General features: G+C 40.8%; 1 protein-coding gene across 1 annotated transcript in view; it reads right to left on the reverse strand.

Annotated features, from left to right (window-relative positions):
• The window catches only part of ATP10A (ATPase phospholipid transporting 10A (putative)), a 159,661-nt gene that overhangs the window by 16,475 nt on the left and 126,236 nt on the right, over positions 1-16,950 (reverse strand). Inside the window, exons 10-13 of the mRNA XM_030571040.1 lie at positions 14,561-15,122; positions 7,900-8,003; positions 7,602-7,728; positions 776-960 (exon numbers count right to left, since the gene is read on the reverse strand). Coding sequence (XP_030426900.1) covers positions 776-960; positions 7,602-7,728; positions 7,900-8,003; positions 14,561-15,122 — 978 coding nt within the window. The remainder of the gene's footprint in view (positions 1-775; positions 961-7,601; positions 7,729-7,899; positions 8,004-14,560; positions 15,123-16,950) is intronic.

A 16,950-nucleotide genomic window follows, 5' to 3' on the forward strand; every position in this document is an offset into this window, starting at 1 on the left:
TTTCCTTCCTTTAGAAAGGAATTGTAGTTGGATAGTGCTAGTCTACCTCCAGTTCTGGATTTGAACATTGATTTAATCACCACATTCAATTACCTTGGTGCTATCAACCTAGTCCCTTCTATGTTTGACCATATCAGCAAACTCCTTGCTATTGTGTATTTAAGACAAGCTGAGCAATGCCTGACTGCAGCTCGAGTTATCAGTCCATTATGACTATGAGCACTGAAATTCAAACATTTTCTTTACTATCAAATGAAAAAGTCAACGTAGTAGAGTCTGAATTACTGAATTATCTAGTATTACTGTCCATTGGTATTAAAATAATTATTCTCAACAGGCAGTTCATTGTTTTCACCTTCAAAAACATATGATAGATTGCTTTTGTATTTTTAGAGGGTGCCAAAAAGAAATAAGTGAATACTATGTCCCGGCATGTACCTTACTATGGTATGCCGCAGTGGCTCTCAAGTAGGGGTCTGGGGCTCCCTGTGGGGGGCACGAGCAGGTTTCAGGGGGCCTGCCAAGCAGGGCTGGCATTAGACTTGCTAGGACCCAGGACAGAAAGCCTAAGCCCCACCATATGGGAGTATAAATAATTAATAAATAAATATCCACATACAAATCCTATCCCCAAAATATAGATTGCACAGGAAGAAGAAAGATAAAAAAGAAGAAAGCAATCAACCTTTTAACTGCAGCTGCCAAAATCAAAGCAAAACTACCCCACATTTGGACTTCAACCTAACATTTAACTATCTGATAAGGATCTGTTTACCAGTGATTCAGCATTCAAGGTGATGATTTCCTCATCATGACCTAGTAGCTTGCATGCATAAGCTATATTAATGGCTGTTTCTTGCTTGTCTCCAGTGAGAATCCAAATCTGCAGCCCAGCTTTGCGTAAGTTGGCAATGGTTTCTGGCACACCATCTTGTAAACGGTCTTCAACACCAGTTGCACCTGAACACATGAACAAAGCAAATAAATCAGTGTTAAATAAATACTTGGTTACTCAAACTGTTACGTCATGAGTTCATCTTAAAATCTGACTTTGGAAACACCACCAGTCACCTTCATTGGCAGATAATTCCTCTAATCTAACAAATGTATATGAAATTCTGACCACCATGATCAATAATGATGACATGTTCTTTGCAGGCAGCAGAGGGACTGTGAGGAGAGGGGAAGAATGAGGTTGGGGAAAATAACAAATCAGTCAACAGACAACATCATCCAGAGTTAAAATCCTAAAAAGCAGTCTGCTGACATTACCAGTACCAACAGCATTCGAATGTATGGGGAACCTCCATAGTACTCTTGTTGGGCCTCTGCCTGCTCTGGGTCCGGCTACACTGGCACTTCAAAGCGCTGCCGCGGCAGCGCTTTGAAGTTTCAAGTGTGGTCGCAGCGCCAGCGCTGGGAGAGAGCTCTCCCAGCGCTGCACGTACTCCACATCCTCTACTGGTGTAGCTTGCAGCGCTGGGAGCCGCGCTCCCCACTGTTTACACTGAGGCTTTACAGCGCTGTATCTTGCAGCGCTCAAGGGGGCAGTTTTTTCACACCCCTGAGCACGAAAGTTGCAGCGCTGTAAAGTGCCAGTGTAGCCATGGCCTCTGTTGCCTCCATTACTTCTTCTGGCTGTTGCTAGGGAAGATACTGTTGCTGCCAGGGGCTAGCTGCACCCCAAAAGGTCTTGTTCTGCTTCCCTCAGGCTACATGGCTAGTAGGGTCACAGGGTCTTGTGCCCTTTAAGGGGATCTCCAAGAGGGGATTTCATCAACTACCGGCTGGATGTTGGTAACAGAGCAGGAGGCCTGGACAGGGCCACTCCCTGCTCCACTGCTGGTTCTGGCTGCCACAGTATGACACTGGGTCCCAAATGAGATTGGCAGAGGATAAATCATAGAATCACAGAAATATGGGGCTGGAAGGGACTTCCAGAGGTCATCTAGGCCAGCCCCCTACATTGAGGCAGGACCAGAGTAAGCCTATTATTTCTAGTCTACCTTCAGTGGACAAAGAGAACAATTAATCACCTTCCTCTTTATAACAGCTCTTAACATATTTGAAAACTTATTAGGTACCCCCTTAGGCTTCTTTTCTCAAGAGAATACATATTGTTTTCTTATCTTTTCATCATTTTGTTGCTCTCCTGTGGATGCTCTCCAATTTGGCCACATCTTTCCTAAAGTGTGAATCTCAGAACAGGAGACAGGACTTCATCTGAGGCCTCACTAGTGCTGAGTAGAGGGCAATAATTATACCCCGAGACTTATGACACTCCTGTTAATATACCCCAGAATGATAGAAGCCTTTTTTACAACTGTATCATATAGCTCACTCATATTCATTTTGTGATAAACTATAACCCCTAGATCCTTGCCAGGAGTACTACTAGCCAGCCAGTTATTCCCCATTTTGTAGTTGTGTATTTTATTTTCCTTCCTAAGTATAATATTTTGCACTTGTTCTTATCGAATTTCATCTTGTTGCTTTTAGACCAATTCTCCAATATGTCAAGGTTGTTTTGAATTCTAATCCTGGCCTCCAAAGTGCTAGCAACCCCATCAAAAGTGGTGTCATCTGCAAATTTTATAAGCATACTCAACACTCCATTATCCAAGTCATTAATGAAAATATTGAATAGCACTGGCCCCAGGACAGACTCCGGAAGGACTCACTAGATGTGTCCCCCTAGTTTGATAATAAACCATTGATAACTACTCTTTGAGTATGATCTTTCAACTAGTTTTGCATCCACTTTATAGTATTTTAATCTAGACCACGTTTCCCTAGTTACTTATGAGAATGTCATGTTGGTTTATGCTAAAATGCTTACTAAAATGAAGGTATATCATGTCTACTCTTTCCCCCAGTAGGTTGGTCAAAAAAAGGAAATTAGATTGGTTTGGCATGATTTGTCCTTGACAAATCTCTGCTGGCTATTCCTTATAACCCTATTATCCTCCAGGTGCTTACAAATTGATTGTTCAATAATTTAGTCTAATAGCTTTCCAGGAATAGAAGTTAGGTTGAGTAGTCTATAGTTATCTAGGTTCTCTTTGTTCCTCTTTTAAAACATAGTTATTATATTTGTCCTTCTCCAGACATCTAGGACCAAACTCATCCTCCATGAATTTGCAAAGATTATTGCTAATGGTTCCAAGATTTCTTTAGCTAGTTCCTTAATTACCCTAGGATGAATTTCATTAGGCCTGCTGTTTTGAGTACATCTAACTTATCTAAATATTCCTAAACCTGTTCTTTCCCTATTTTGTGTTCCTTCCCCCGTGTTGTTAATATGAATAGTGATAACCATATGGTCACAATTTACCATTTTAGTGAAGATTGAAGCAGAATAAGCACTACACACCTTCTTAATATCATCTATTATTACCTCTCTTTCCCTGCTATGTAGTGCCTCTACACTTTCCTTCATCTTTCTCTTGCTTTTATTGCATTTATAGAGCTTCCTCTTATTGCCTTTTATGTCCCTTGCTAAGCGTATCTCATTTTGTGCTTTAGCATTTCTGATTTTGTCCTTACATACTTGTGTTGTAACTTGTAAATCTGACTGGGCTGCATTGTGAAGTGTATAGGAAAATGCCCCTTCTTAGTGTCCCAAGGAATGTTGGCTGCAGTATGGTTTATAACAGACTGGCAACATTCCTTCAACTTTAAAACGTCAACTGAGAGAGACAAGGCTTTTTGTAACAAAAGTAGTTTGGAACTAAGGGTATGGCTACATTTGGAATTTCAAAGCGCTGCCGCGGCAGCGGCAGCGCTTTGAAGTGTGAGTGTAGTCAGAGCGGCAGCACTGGGAGAGAGCTCTCCCAGCGCTGCATGTAAACCACATCCTGTACGGGTGTAGCGTGCAGCGCTGGGAGCCGCGCTCCCAGCGCTGCTGCCCTGATTACACTGACACTTTACAGCGCTGTATCTTGCAGCGCTCAGGGGGGTGTTTTTTCACACCCCAGTTGCAGCGCTGTAAAGTGTGAGTGTAGCCAAGGCCTAAGTTAAGTGTCACCACAAATACATCATTGTTTCACCACATTCCAGAAAGACTCTATTGTGATGCAATACAAGTCTTGACTAGTGGAGGATATAGAGATGAAAGGTGTGCAAATTAACTGAAACAGCAAGGAAAGCAAAGTAAACTTCTCCCAGCTATTTATATGTTCAAAGACATAGACTCATAGACTCCAGGACTGGAAGGGACCTCGAGAGGTCATTGAGTCCCGTCCCCTGCCCTCATGGCAGGACCAAATACTGTCTAGACCATCCCTAATAGACATTTATCTAACCTACTCTTAAATATCTCCAGAGATGGAGATTCCACAACTTCCCTAGGCAATCTATTCCAGTGTTTAACTACCCGGACAGTTAGGAACTTTTTCCTAATGTCCAACCTAAATCTCCCTTGCTGCAGTTTAAGCCCATTGCTTCTTGTTCTACCATTGGAGGCCAAGGTGAACAAGTTTTCTCCCTCCTCCTGATGACACCCTTTTAGATACCTGAAAACTGCTATCATGTCGCCTCTCAGTCTTCTCTTTTCCAAACTAAACAAACCCAATTCCTTCAGCCTTCCTTCATAGGTCATGTTCTCAAGACCTTTAATCATTCTCGTTGCTCTTCTCTGGACCCTCTCCAATTTCTCCACATCTTTCTTGAAATGCGGTGCCCAGAACTGGACACAATACTCCAGTTGAGGCCTAACCAGTGAAGAGTAAAGCAGAAGAATGACTTCTGGTGTCTTGTTTACAGCACACCTGTTAATGCATCCCAGAATAACGTTTGCTTTTTTTGCAACATTATCACACTGTTGATTCATATTAAGCTTGTGGTCTACTATGACCCCTAGATCTCTTTTTGCCATACTCCTTCCTAGACAGTCTCTTCCCATTCTGTATGTGTGAAACTGATTGTTCCTTCCTAAGTGGAGCACTTTGCATTTATCTTTATTGAACTTCATCCTGTTTACCTCAGACCATTTCTCCAATTTGTCCAGATCATTTTGAATTTTGACCCTGTCCTCCAAAGCAGTTGCAATCCCTCCCAGTTTGGTATTGTCTGCAAACTTAATAAGCGTACTTTCTATGCCAACATCTAAATCGTTGATGAAGATATTGAACAGAGCCGGTCCCAAAACAGACCCCTGCGGAACCCCACTTGTTATACCTTTCCAGCAGGATTGGGAGCCATTAATAACTACTCTCGGAGTACGGATATCCAGCCAGTTATGCACCCACCTTAGAGTAGCCCCATCTAAATTGTACTTTCCTAGTTTATCTATAAGAATATCATGCGAGACAGTATCAAATGCCTTACTAAAGTCTAGGTATATCACATCCACCGCTTCTCTCTTATCCACAAGGCTCGTTATCCTATCAAAGAATGTTATCAGATTAGTTTGACATGATTTGTTCTTTACAAATCCATGCTGGCTATTCCCTATCACCTTACCACCTTCCAAGTGTTTGCAGATGATTTCTTTAATTACTTGCTCCATTATCTTCCCTGGCACAGAAGTTAAACTAACTGGTCTGTAGTTTCCTGGGTTGTTTTTAGTTCCCTTTTTATAGATGGGCACTATATTTGCCCTTTTCCAGTCTTCTGGAATCTCCCCCGTCTCCCATGATTTCCCAAAGATAATAGCTAGAGGCTCAGATACCTCCTCTATTAACTCCTTGAGTATTCTAGGATGCATTTCATCAGGCCCTGGTGACTTGCAGGCATCTAACTTTTCTAAGTGATTTTTTACTTGCTCTTTTTTTATTTTATCTTCTAACCCTACCCTCTTCCCATAAGCATTCACTATGTTAGACATTCCTTCAGACTTCTCAGTGAAGACCGAAACAAAGAAGTCATTAAGCATCTCTGCCATTTCTAAGTCCCCCGTTACTGTTTCCCCCATAACAACAGTAACACACCACCAGTAACAGGTGTCTGTCCTATAGTCTGGTCACATAGGTTAAACCTCTGAAAAGAAGCACTGAGTTCAGCTGTGGCTTAATGCTGTTGACCAAAACATGGGCGACAGGAAGGCACAGAATCTGGCCAGGGCCCAAGCCAATGTCTTGGACCTAGTCCAATGCCTGTTAAAAATCAATGAGGGTCTTTTCACTGACTTTTGTGTGCCCTTTTGTGTAGTACCATTTTATACCAATAGAATTCTGTTGACGTCATCAGAGTTTAGCTGATTTACACCAGTGTAAGCTAGAAGAAAATCAGGCTGATTGTGCCTCAGTTAGGTACAATGTCTCTAGGAGATGAGGGGGAGTTTTACTTCTGCAGCACCTGTTCATAGGGTACAGCACATCTACTGGTTTGCTGGCTGGTGCTGAGGTCCTGTTGCCTCTCTGAGTACTCTGGGGAGACTAGTTCCAAGAGAGGTGCTAGCCTGGAGCAGTCCATGTGGTTACAAGGAATGCTATTGCCTATGCACAGCTGCAGGGGGAGAGATGTATCTCTCCCAGCCTCACTGGTGCAATCCTGCAGTGCTCACCATAGTGCACCAGTAGGTGATTAGACTCAAAGTCTCTTCTACCACAGTCTGAGGTTGTCAGAAGATAACTGGTGGAACAGATTGTTTAGTTCTGGCTGGAGTCTATTTGTACATATCCAGCTGTGGTAAACTATGTTTTTATTTATCATTAAGATGTGCCTGTACACGCAGTCAATAGAAGCAGCCCAGTCACATTTGCTTGAAATGATTAAAAACATTAGCACTGTTCCAGTTATCTTTGCCAGAGAAAGAAACTAATTGTCTGAAGAAATAATAGATATTTATAATTTATTGAGCTTTTGATATTTTAGTTAACTAAATAAATAGAAATACTTAGCACTTGTACAGTCCTTTACATTTACAAATTTTAATGACATCAAGAGATCCCTAGGAAGTAACTGTTATTATCCCCTTTCTTCGGAGCACGCAGGGCCTGATCATCCGAACATGCAAGAATTGAACTTTATGTAGACGCTGTCAGGAATCAGGGCCTGCAGCAGAGCTAATCTCCAGGCAGCCTCAAAACTACAGCTGGCTTGCAGCAGGCTGCCTGATTGGCCACATCACCTGATTGACTGGAGGGACCAGCAGGCCACTCTTAAGCCAGAAGCAACAGCAGTTCGCTGGATGCTCAATGCTCATGCCCAATACTGTGCCTGTTTCCGGCCAAAGGGAGCTGCGGGATGTGGTGGCCTGGCCCGCGCCACTTCCCGCAGCTCCCATTGGCCCAGAACAGTGAACTGCGGCCACTGGGAGCTGTAAGCGGCTGTACCTGCGGATGCTCAGGTAAACAAAGAGTCTCGTGGCCGGCTGGGGCTTACCCTGAACAAGCCATGAACCAAGTTTGAGAACCCCTGGTTAAGTTGGTATTACATCAGGGATAAAATTGTTAGCTAAGCAAGGCAAACAGGATGTGTCTTATGTTAATTATTATCCCATTCTCTTGCGATGCTGCAAGGGACACTCGTGAGGAAGTCTAGTAATAACCAATTTTTGTATGCATAGAAATCATTGAAAAGATAGAGCAGAGTTTTAAAATTGAACTTTGAAAATGTTTAACACATTTTAATTTCATGTCCAGCTCTCATGTAGTTACCGAGTAGATGCAGATTTGTCTCTATACGAAGTGCAGATTGAAACAGCAGCTCTTCACGGTTTTCAACAGAAGATTCTGCTTCTAAATGACTTTTTAACCAACTAGCATATTCCTCTTTGCTTAGAACCTATTTAAAAGGAGAAGGTAAGAGTACATCCAAAAAGATGCATAAGCATTCATGCATTACTGAGTAAAATGAAAAAAAATATTCCTAATAAATGTTCTTGCTAATGGACTGCAACTAAAAGATTTGTCAATACTCTCCTTAAAAGCAAACTTAGAGCTTGCATATACTTACTCTCTTGGCAATACACAAGGTCCGCAGCCCGTCTACAGCATACAGATTAAGGTAATTCTGAGTTTTGCTTTGGATTTTTTTTTGATGATTGCCTCTAGGGTCATCTAGTTAAAAATAAAGGAGAAAACGAATGAATGAAAAATAGCAGCAATTAAATGGCCTTAGAGAATATAATTGTTTCTTCAGCACTTACTGTACAAAAGCTTAAGAAGCGATACTTTAAAAGAGCTCCTGACGTCTCATGGGAAACTTTGAAAAGCTTTCTATTTAGAAACAATTCTCTTTACATACTATCTATTTTTTTAATTCCCTGTTTAAAAGTCACCAAGAACAACTGTATAACAATAAGATCTTTCCTTATTAAGCATTCATCTGCTCCTCAAGTATATTGTGACATCACGATAATCTCCACAGCAACCATGTATGTCATGAACAGAGGTATGATTTCAAATTAGCAATAAACAGAAGCAGATGGTCTATGTATCAAAAATCTTATTATTAACCAAATATTTTTAAATAAATGTGGGTAGAAAAGATAATTATATTTAGAAATAATACGAAGTTCTCAAAATGAGGTTGTCAAGAGTTGGAAAGGGATGATATTTTCATCCTCCAAGATCAAGACAGACTCAAGTACAATGTATGATTGCAGCAATAACCAATAATAAGAATTAATTGTAATAGTGATAAAGTGAACATAGAAACAGACAAGAGAAAGCATTTTAGATTGAAACAATGGAGTTAGTACACCTGAGAAACTTCGATAGCTTGAAGCAGCAATTTTTCTATAAACCAAAATAGTTTCTGAAAGTCTACAAGTTGTCTAGGTTTATAAGTCCTGTGACTTCAGAGAGATAGGCCTATGCAGTGTTTCTCAGGCAATATTGGTGTTATTGGTACTTCCTGCTTTACATGGGTCACAGTTGTGATTGAAACTGGAGATAAGGGGTTGGGAAGGCACAGTCTGGTGGATATAGCATTAGCAGTTCTTGGTAAGTTTGCTCTCATCCAGCAAGGATATTAGCAGCGGGTATGGAGAATAGAAAACTTTCTAATATCAGATCAAATGAGGAGAGTGATGATTGATATATTTATCCAGGGTATGGACATGTGATGTCTGTCTTATCTATCTCAGAGTTTTATACTGGCACTCAGCACCCTAGTATCTGAGCACCTGACAGATAAAATCAACAGCAGCAGCAAAGTCCCTAGTGAACTTCATGGAGTCTCTGGCCCTTTTTCCTTTTCATGGTAAATAACTCTGCTTTTCTTTTTGATCTTATTAATTTCCTATTTTTATTGTTATTTTCTGGTAGTTGATTTTTTGGGGGTAGACAAGAGTATTATTTTCTTTCAGCGTTTCCTTGTTTCAGGGCAGCAGGTCCCTGTCCTGAGTTTCCTAAGCAATGGCAGTGCATATTACTAACAATGGCTTAGCAGACTTACAGTAGAAATTTTTTTTGTCATTGTTTGCCCAACCTTGCTTAAATCTGGTTTGGCTTCACAACTTCAAGTTTCACGTTTCTTTTAGGAAACAGTTTTGAGGGAATACATATGCATATCAACAACGGAGAAAGTATCGTATCAAAAGATATGTGCTGATACTGAAGTAATTTAAGACAGGTTTCTTTGCCGGCATTCTTGGATTTGGTGCGTATGCAACTCTTTTACAACAATTGGCAAGATAATTCTTTCAAGGATGTCCAGCATTTAAATCTGGTGTCACTCTTCTGGTAGTGTTCCAATTCTCTTATCTGAAAAATCTGTGATAATAATCTTCAACAATTATATAATCTAAGTTGTTGCAGATAAACGGATGATCTTGTTGGCATTTCAGTAGCATCCTTGCTTGTTTTGTTTCTTAATAGGACTCATACACTGAACCTTTCAAGTGTTACTGACATCATTAATGATACTTTTCAATTTGCTGACACATACACAGCTAAAAAAGAACATCTTGGGCTTAGTTTACATTTTCCCATGTCCATGAACCCACACAATATTGTGTATTACCACAATGTACGTTCATGTTAGCTGTTTTATATATATCTATTTTCTCTCCTTTAAAGATTGTGCCATCCAAAAGCACATCTCTGTAGTTCCATTAATCTATAATGCTGGGAGTACAACTTTTCTACTGTCTGGCCATTCATCCAGTATTACTGGCTTCAGAACCTTTATTTGTTCATTTTCAGTTCCATCAATTTCTGTCATTTTCTGGAGTACCATCTGTAGCTGCATGCCCATTCATTCACTAATCTTATGTGGATATTTTCTTGACAGAGTACCTGCAACAGATTTTATCTTTGCCTGGAAGATGAGCAATTTCAGTATTGTATTTATGCAATCGGAGAGCCATTCCTGGGTGCTTTTGCCAGAGACAGAGATTTCTTCAGGAATTATTCAAACAGTTCACAAGCTGATTCAGCTGTAACACAGGGCTGGAGCACACATTTACAGAACTTGCAGCCAACTACAATTACATATAGTTTCTTTTATACATGTACATGATTATTCTCTCTAGTGTATGAGACTTGCAAAGATATGGCCTTCTGGGAGCAGTCCTAAAACAAGTCCATTTTAGATGAATCTAGTTTTAGAGAGTCAGCATTTTTTTAAAGGAACAAAACATGGAAGCACCCAACCTATTTCATCGTGATAAGATATTTTGTATTCTAGAAAGCAATATTGTTTGCTTGCTTATTCCAGAGGAAGTATCTCACTGTAGAAGCCATTACAGTGATGCAGGGACTTTGGATAGGTTTGGTGCAATCTTGGACAGGTGGTTAAAACACATGAAGAACTGTTTCTGTCACTATAAGCTTAAGTGGCATTAACTGGATCTGGTTTAATACCACCACCATTAAGAACAGGTTGGAAAATAGAAAATGATTTTCTATGGATGGAGACATATACCTTTTTCATATGATCTCTCATGTACAGCATGGAGGATTGCATCACATTCCTTATTTTATTGAACAAATAACAGGGAATCAACAATGAAGGCTGCAATTCCTTTTAATCCTTCATATGCCTCATCAGTCTTGCACTGAAATTCACTTTCTGGTCAGATGTAAGTAAGTAAATGAGTAAATAAAAAGGCAGAGAAAAGGAATCTGCTAAAGTTATCAAAAGATATGTGCTGATAATCAAGTACCCTAAGACATGTTTCTTTGCCAGCATTCTTGGATTTGGTCTGTATGCAAGTGTTTTACAACAGCTGGCAATTATAATTCTTTCAAGGATGTCCAGCACATGTAGCCAAAGGAATCAGCCAAAATCTATTTTGAAAGTTGATAGTTGTGATGTCTATGCAGTTGTTCAGTACCTTGACCTTGCATTCACCCACTCAAACAGTGCACATTCGTAAACGTGTATGTGATGTCTTCAACAGCTGGCACAGGATGACATAGTTCTTTAATTACTCAGAACCAAAGAGAGTCAAGTTTGCTTGTTTGGGCTTTTTCCATGACCACAAGTGAGTTAATCAAACTTGTCATTGCTTTAGTAATGAGACCTGTATGTAATCTGATTTTGGCTCAAGTTGATTACTCAGTTTAAACAGTAACTTTCCTCTTTATGGACTGTAGAGGTCCCTGTTTGGCAAGGTGAAAGGAATATTCTCCTGGGAATAATCCAAGTGCTTTGAAAAATTCTGCATATTGTGTGAAAACACCAGCTTTCATAGTCAAAACAAATAGCTCCAATGTAATAAATTCAGAAATTTCACAAGTTTTCAAGCTTATTGGTGGTTTCTGATTATTTACTAGATAACACTCAAGCTATAGCATGGCATTTTTGCATCTGCTTTCTGGCTTTCACGTACATCATACTTTAAAATGTCCTCCTGCGTAGCAAGATAGTTTGTTCCAGTAATGGAACCTGACATTTGGCTATTGTAGTGGTCTCTTGGTCTCAGTCTTGGAGGGAGGCCACTCTGTCTTGCTGCATCAGGCACCAAACAATAGTAAATTAGCCATCAATGGCTCTGGGTCCTCTGGGTGGGACAGAGCAGTAAGCAGTCTCTAGTCCCAGCTTCCTGGCTAGGGCAGACAGCAATCACAGTTTAAGGCTCTGACCCACTGGGAGGGCCAGAGTAATAAGCATGGTCGCAGGCCTTTGGGCCTAAGGGACTATTGAAGATCAGGACCCTGCAGGATGGATCCTCAAGTGCAATTCCATGAATGAAGCTGAACAACCAAGATAGCATTTGTACCCATAGACAGATTAACTGATACTTAAGGTCACTCAGAGCAGTTTACTAAAGACAACCTACTTATGGCAGCTGATCATAGTGCTGGGAAGGAAGGTAAGAGCAATTACTACACTTTGCTACATTTATGAATCCAAAAGTTATAAAACATCATGACTCAATTCTCGATAAGAGTCTTTATTAAAAAAAAAATCCAAAATTGTAAAACCAGGATCAGTTTAGACATCTCCAAGTGCTGTGGTTAAGAGTTGTTCTATTTCCGTGTGCCCATCGGTAACATTTACCCCTTCCAAACAGCAATTTTCAAAGCTCTCCCCTTATCCTTCTCTGACCAATACCAGAATATTTGTTTTACATTAACAGCAGATTTTTTTTTGCAACTGCCTATGTCTGAAAGAAAGCCGTTTTTTTCTCCTAACTTTAATCTCTTGGTGAGTTCTATTAAACTTTCCCGGCACTCCAAATTTTTTATTAACACTTTGGAGGGAAACAAGTAACTTCAGATGCGTTATGTGCATTCCTTGATATCAGTAACCTTATCAGACATTATTCAAGAATACTTTACAGTGAGCTAAGGACAAGTTCTTGAATGTCTGCCTCTGCTGTGACCTGTATAGCTGTAAAGCAGAAAACTAATCATGACAGACTGAAATCCTGTAATATCCTGGACAAACTTTATTGAATTAAGTTAAACCTTATTGAATTACGGTTAATACCTCTGTAGTCCATTGTATTAAAAATGCAGTTGTATATTGTTATTGTGGAATTGTATGTAATTCCCCTAGGAAGACAGGGATGCTGATGTAATTCCTCTGGTTATCAGCCCTTTGAAGCCACTCCATGGAGAGCTACACATATACAAAGTCAAACTTGATTTTCAAGAGTCCAACAAAGAAAGGACCTGGGATCCTGCAAATAGACAGGATTCCAGGTCCATGGAAGGCCCAATCCTTATGGAAGGGTTGGAAGGACTTGGCCTATTGAGGCCCCATAAGACTGGGTATTTGTTATGAGCTGATGCTGTGATGAACTTGAAACTAAAACAACCCTCCTTAGGAGGAGTGTGGAAGGATTGCTCCTGCCAGAGCCCATGTAAGGGGTGGGGTGATCTCTGGTAAGCTTATTAGCAGGTAGCAAGATTCCTTTATTGTTTTTAATATGTTTTCTCTGTAATGCTTTTTACCTTAAGAACAAAGTAGGCTTTCTTAGAAAGAGCTGTGTGATAACTTATAACTGTGGGCAGTCACACTGCTAACACTCTCTGAAGAGGACGCAAGCACATGTGCTTGGCCAGCCTGTCCAAGCACATGTGACAGTTGTTCTGAACTGTGACATTAAATTAACATTTCCTGTAGCTTTTTAATGAAAATCACACAGTATGATCCTTTCACTGGTATTTACTGCAGCAGCCGTCAGTAATGTGAAAGTAACCATAAAGCCATCACACTAGTGAGATACAGAAAATTTCTAATACATTAGATTTCTGTCCAGTCACACTGGGTTCACATTTGAATGTTGTACATAATTAAATGTTGAACACAGTAAATCAGACATCACACATATTGAAAAACCTAGGTCTCAAATAAGTGCATAAGAGCCACCAAGGTCATCTTTAAATCCAATTGGTTATAATAAAAAGGCATTAAAATTGCTTCTGGTTCACAGCATGTTCACATATTTGAGACTTTGTAACTGAAAAAACACCTTCCAAAAGATAAGCTTCCTGTTCACAGTTAGAAGTCTATTCCTCACTAATCATCTGCATCTTTAAAACTAAGACCACTTTTAGTAATTACCTAAACAACATTTCTCTTAATACAAAAACATCTGAGTAAGCAAGCAATGTTGGGAAAATGTACTCAATGAAAGGTAAATTGATTTGGCAAGGTCTTGAAAAATGTTCACTTAAAATAAGGTTTGCCATTGGGAAAGCTGATACTGAAATCAATATTACTGACATTTCTTTAGGCAAAGTACCAACAATCCACTTTAAGAAGTTACTGGTTATTGAGTTTATAAAAGAAGCAGAGAGGTCCACTATAATATATTTCTGCAGACCCGTAAATGATATAGACTTGACTCTGTGCTAGAGAACTGCAATCAGACATGCTGAGATCAGGGGCGGCTCCAGGCCCCAGCATGCCAAGTGCGTGCTTGGGGCGGCATGCCGCAGAGGGCGCTCTGCCGGTCACCGGGAGGGCGGCAGGCAGGCTGCCTTTTGCAATATGCCTGCAGAGGGTCCGCTGGTCCCGCAGCTCCAGTGGACCTCCCGCAGGCGTGCCTGTGGAGGGTCCACTGGAGCTGCAGGACCGGCGACCGGCAGAGCACCCCCAGCGGCATGACGCCATGCTTGGGGCGGCGAAATGTCTAGAGCTGCCACTGGCTGAGATTGAAGTTCTCTAGCACTGTCTAAGGGTTAATTGGAAAAAAAGTAAGCGAGAACTATACCTGAAGAACAGGGCAGAAGAAGATCCATAATAACCGAATCCGCTCCTTTAGTGTAAACACTTATTTCATCTGTAAGGGGATGCCTAACTACCACTGACATTCTTTTTCTGATGGAATCAAAGCCCAGTGTGTGCAAGAGTTCAAAGGTTAACCTTCCCAGATGAGGTAGCTCTACTGATACCTGGTCAGACAGTCTTCCAACCAGAGCACAGTTATATGCCCGAGCTGCGTAGACAAGTGCAGCTTCATCTGGAGACTCTGCCTCATAACGGAGTTCTCCTTCTTCAGGTCTACCCCCTATAGCCCTTCTGTCCTGCTGTGACCTATAGTCATTGTTATTCATCTGCGGAGAGTGCGCCAACTTCTCTTCCAGTTTTAGTAAAGTGCTCTCAGAGGATACAGATGAAAGAATACTAGAACCGAGTCTGGGCATTGATTTACTGGTAGTCAGGCTTGATGAACTGCTGCTGTTAGATCCAGAGGTCAGACGGCTGGGAGTGAATCTTCGAATGAAGTCTTCTATGGTCTTTACTGGTGACTTCAGTTCAAATCTAACTCTAACCTTGAGAAATAAAAACCAACCACCAAAAAAAAGGATATATAAGAAATCGGACATTGTCATTTGATAACTCAAAGTAAGAAGCAAATCTCAGTGTGTGGCAAAAAGCTATGACAATCAGAGATGGACAAGTAAGTGAACAAGAACACCTAGGCTGATACTGTACCAGAAATGTTACTGGAACCAGTATGTATACACTTCAGAATTTACACTATTGTTGATCCTTCCTTGTGGAACCAATGTTAGAATTGCACCCTAAAAATAATGTTAATATAACTAAAACCTTTTCATTCTACGGGTATGTTTAAGTGTGTAAATTCAGCTTGAGGAGACATATCCCTGCTAGCTCTGATCAAGCTAGCACATTAAAAATATAAGTTACTCCTGGGGGAATTCTGTGCCACTGCGTATGTGCATAATTAATGAGCCACGCATATTTTTATTTTTTTGCTCAGAAAAAAGCTTCTGCTGGAATGTTGCTGCAGTTCTGCCTTTTGCCCATCAGAGGGCACTGTGGTGATAGACTAAAGCAGCGGCTCCCAGGCAGCTAGGGAAGAGAAAGAGGCTGCAGTGCCTTCTCCACAGCACCTGTTGGATCAGGTCATGCAATGGGGCCAATGGGGAGGCAGACAGTGTGGGGCTGCTGGGGGTCAGACAAGTGATCATAAGGGCTAGTGGGGGAGGACAGTCTGGGGTAGGGGCTGAATGGGAGTGGAGGTGTAGGGCCACATGGGGATGGAGTGGGGGTGCAGAGCTACAGTGGGATGGGGGATGGCTGAGTGGGGATGGAGGGACACTTGGGGACAGGGTCAGTTGTGCCTGAGTGAATGGGAGATGCTAGAGGTCAGCCAGGGTCTGCATGGGTCAAACTACCTAACAATCACTGCCCACCCCCAAAGTGTGTTCCATATTTTTCCCACCCATATGCAGCAGTGCTCCAAATCACACCCGCGCTCCTTCCCACCAATTACTTCCCTCTCCCTCAGCTCCTCCATTACCCCTGACTACCTGAAGTCTTTGCACTGCTTCTGAGGGGTGTGGGAAATACGGTTCTGTATTGTAGTTTAAATGAATTAGTACTCAGGGTTCTGTATTAATATGCCTAGTAAGGAATCTATTTGTCAAAAAACATTTCCTGAATCTTTTTTGTTGTCTGTATTCTTACAGACATACTTACTGACAGGTACTTTGAAATACATGACCAAAAATAATTGACACTAGTGTGATTATATTGTGGTATTTTGACAAATAAAATATGCAGAATTTGAAACTATTGTGTGCAGTATTTTAAATATTTTATTGGAGAATTTTTCATTTTTTGGTGCAGAATTCCCCCAGGAGTAAGAAGTGTAGCCATGTTGGTATGAGCAGCAGGAGGGGCTACCCACACCAAGTATGATCCCATCTGAGACTATAGGTATGTAGTTGGGGCAGTGAGCTCCTCCTGCCACTTGTGATGCTGTGGCTACACCACTATTTCTAATGCACTAGCTTGATCAGAGCTAACCAGGCATGTCTCCTCCTACTGGAATTTACACATTCCAGCTCTAGCGTAGACATACCACTTGTGCATATTCATTAAAGTTGGTAGAAAAAATGTTTCTGGAACACTTCTGTGGGAAAATGCAGTTTTGATGAAACCAAAATGTTTCATGGGAATGTGTCCATTTCAACACAATTTTAGACCAGACGAAGTTGAAACAAATCATTTCAACTTTCTCTCTCATTTTGATAATGTTGAAACATTTTGTTTTGATAAGATAAAATGTTGTATTCTGATATTTTAATTCATTTTGTTCAGACTTGTATATTATACTAAAATATTAATTTA

This window comes from Gopherus evgoodei, chromosome 1 (genome assembly GCF_007399415.2).
Source record: "Gopherus evgoodei ecotype Sinaloan lineage chromosome 1, rGopEvg1_v1.p, whole genome shotgun sequence".
Taxonomy (NCBI): domain Eukaryota; kingdom Metazoa; phylum Chordata; order Testudines; family Testudinidae; genus Gopherus; species Gopherus evgoodei.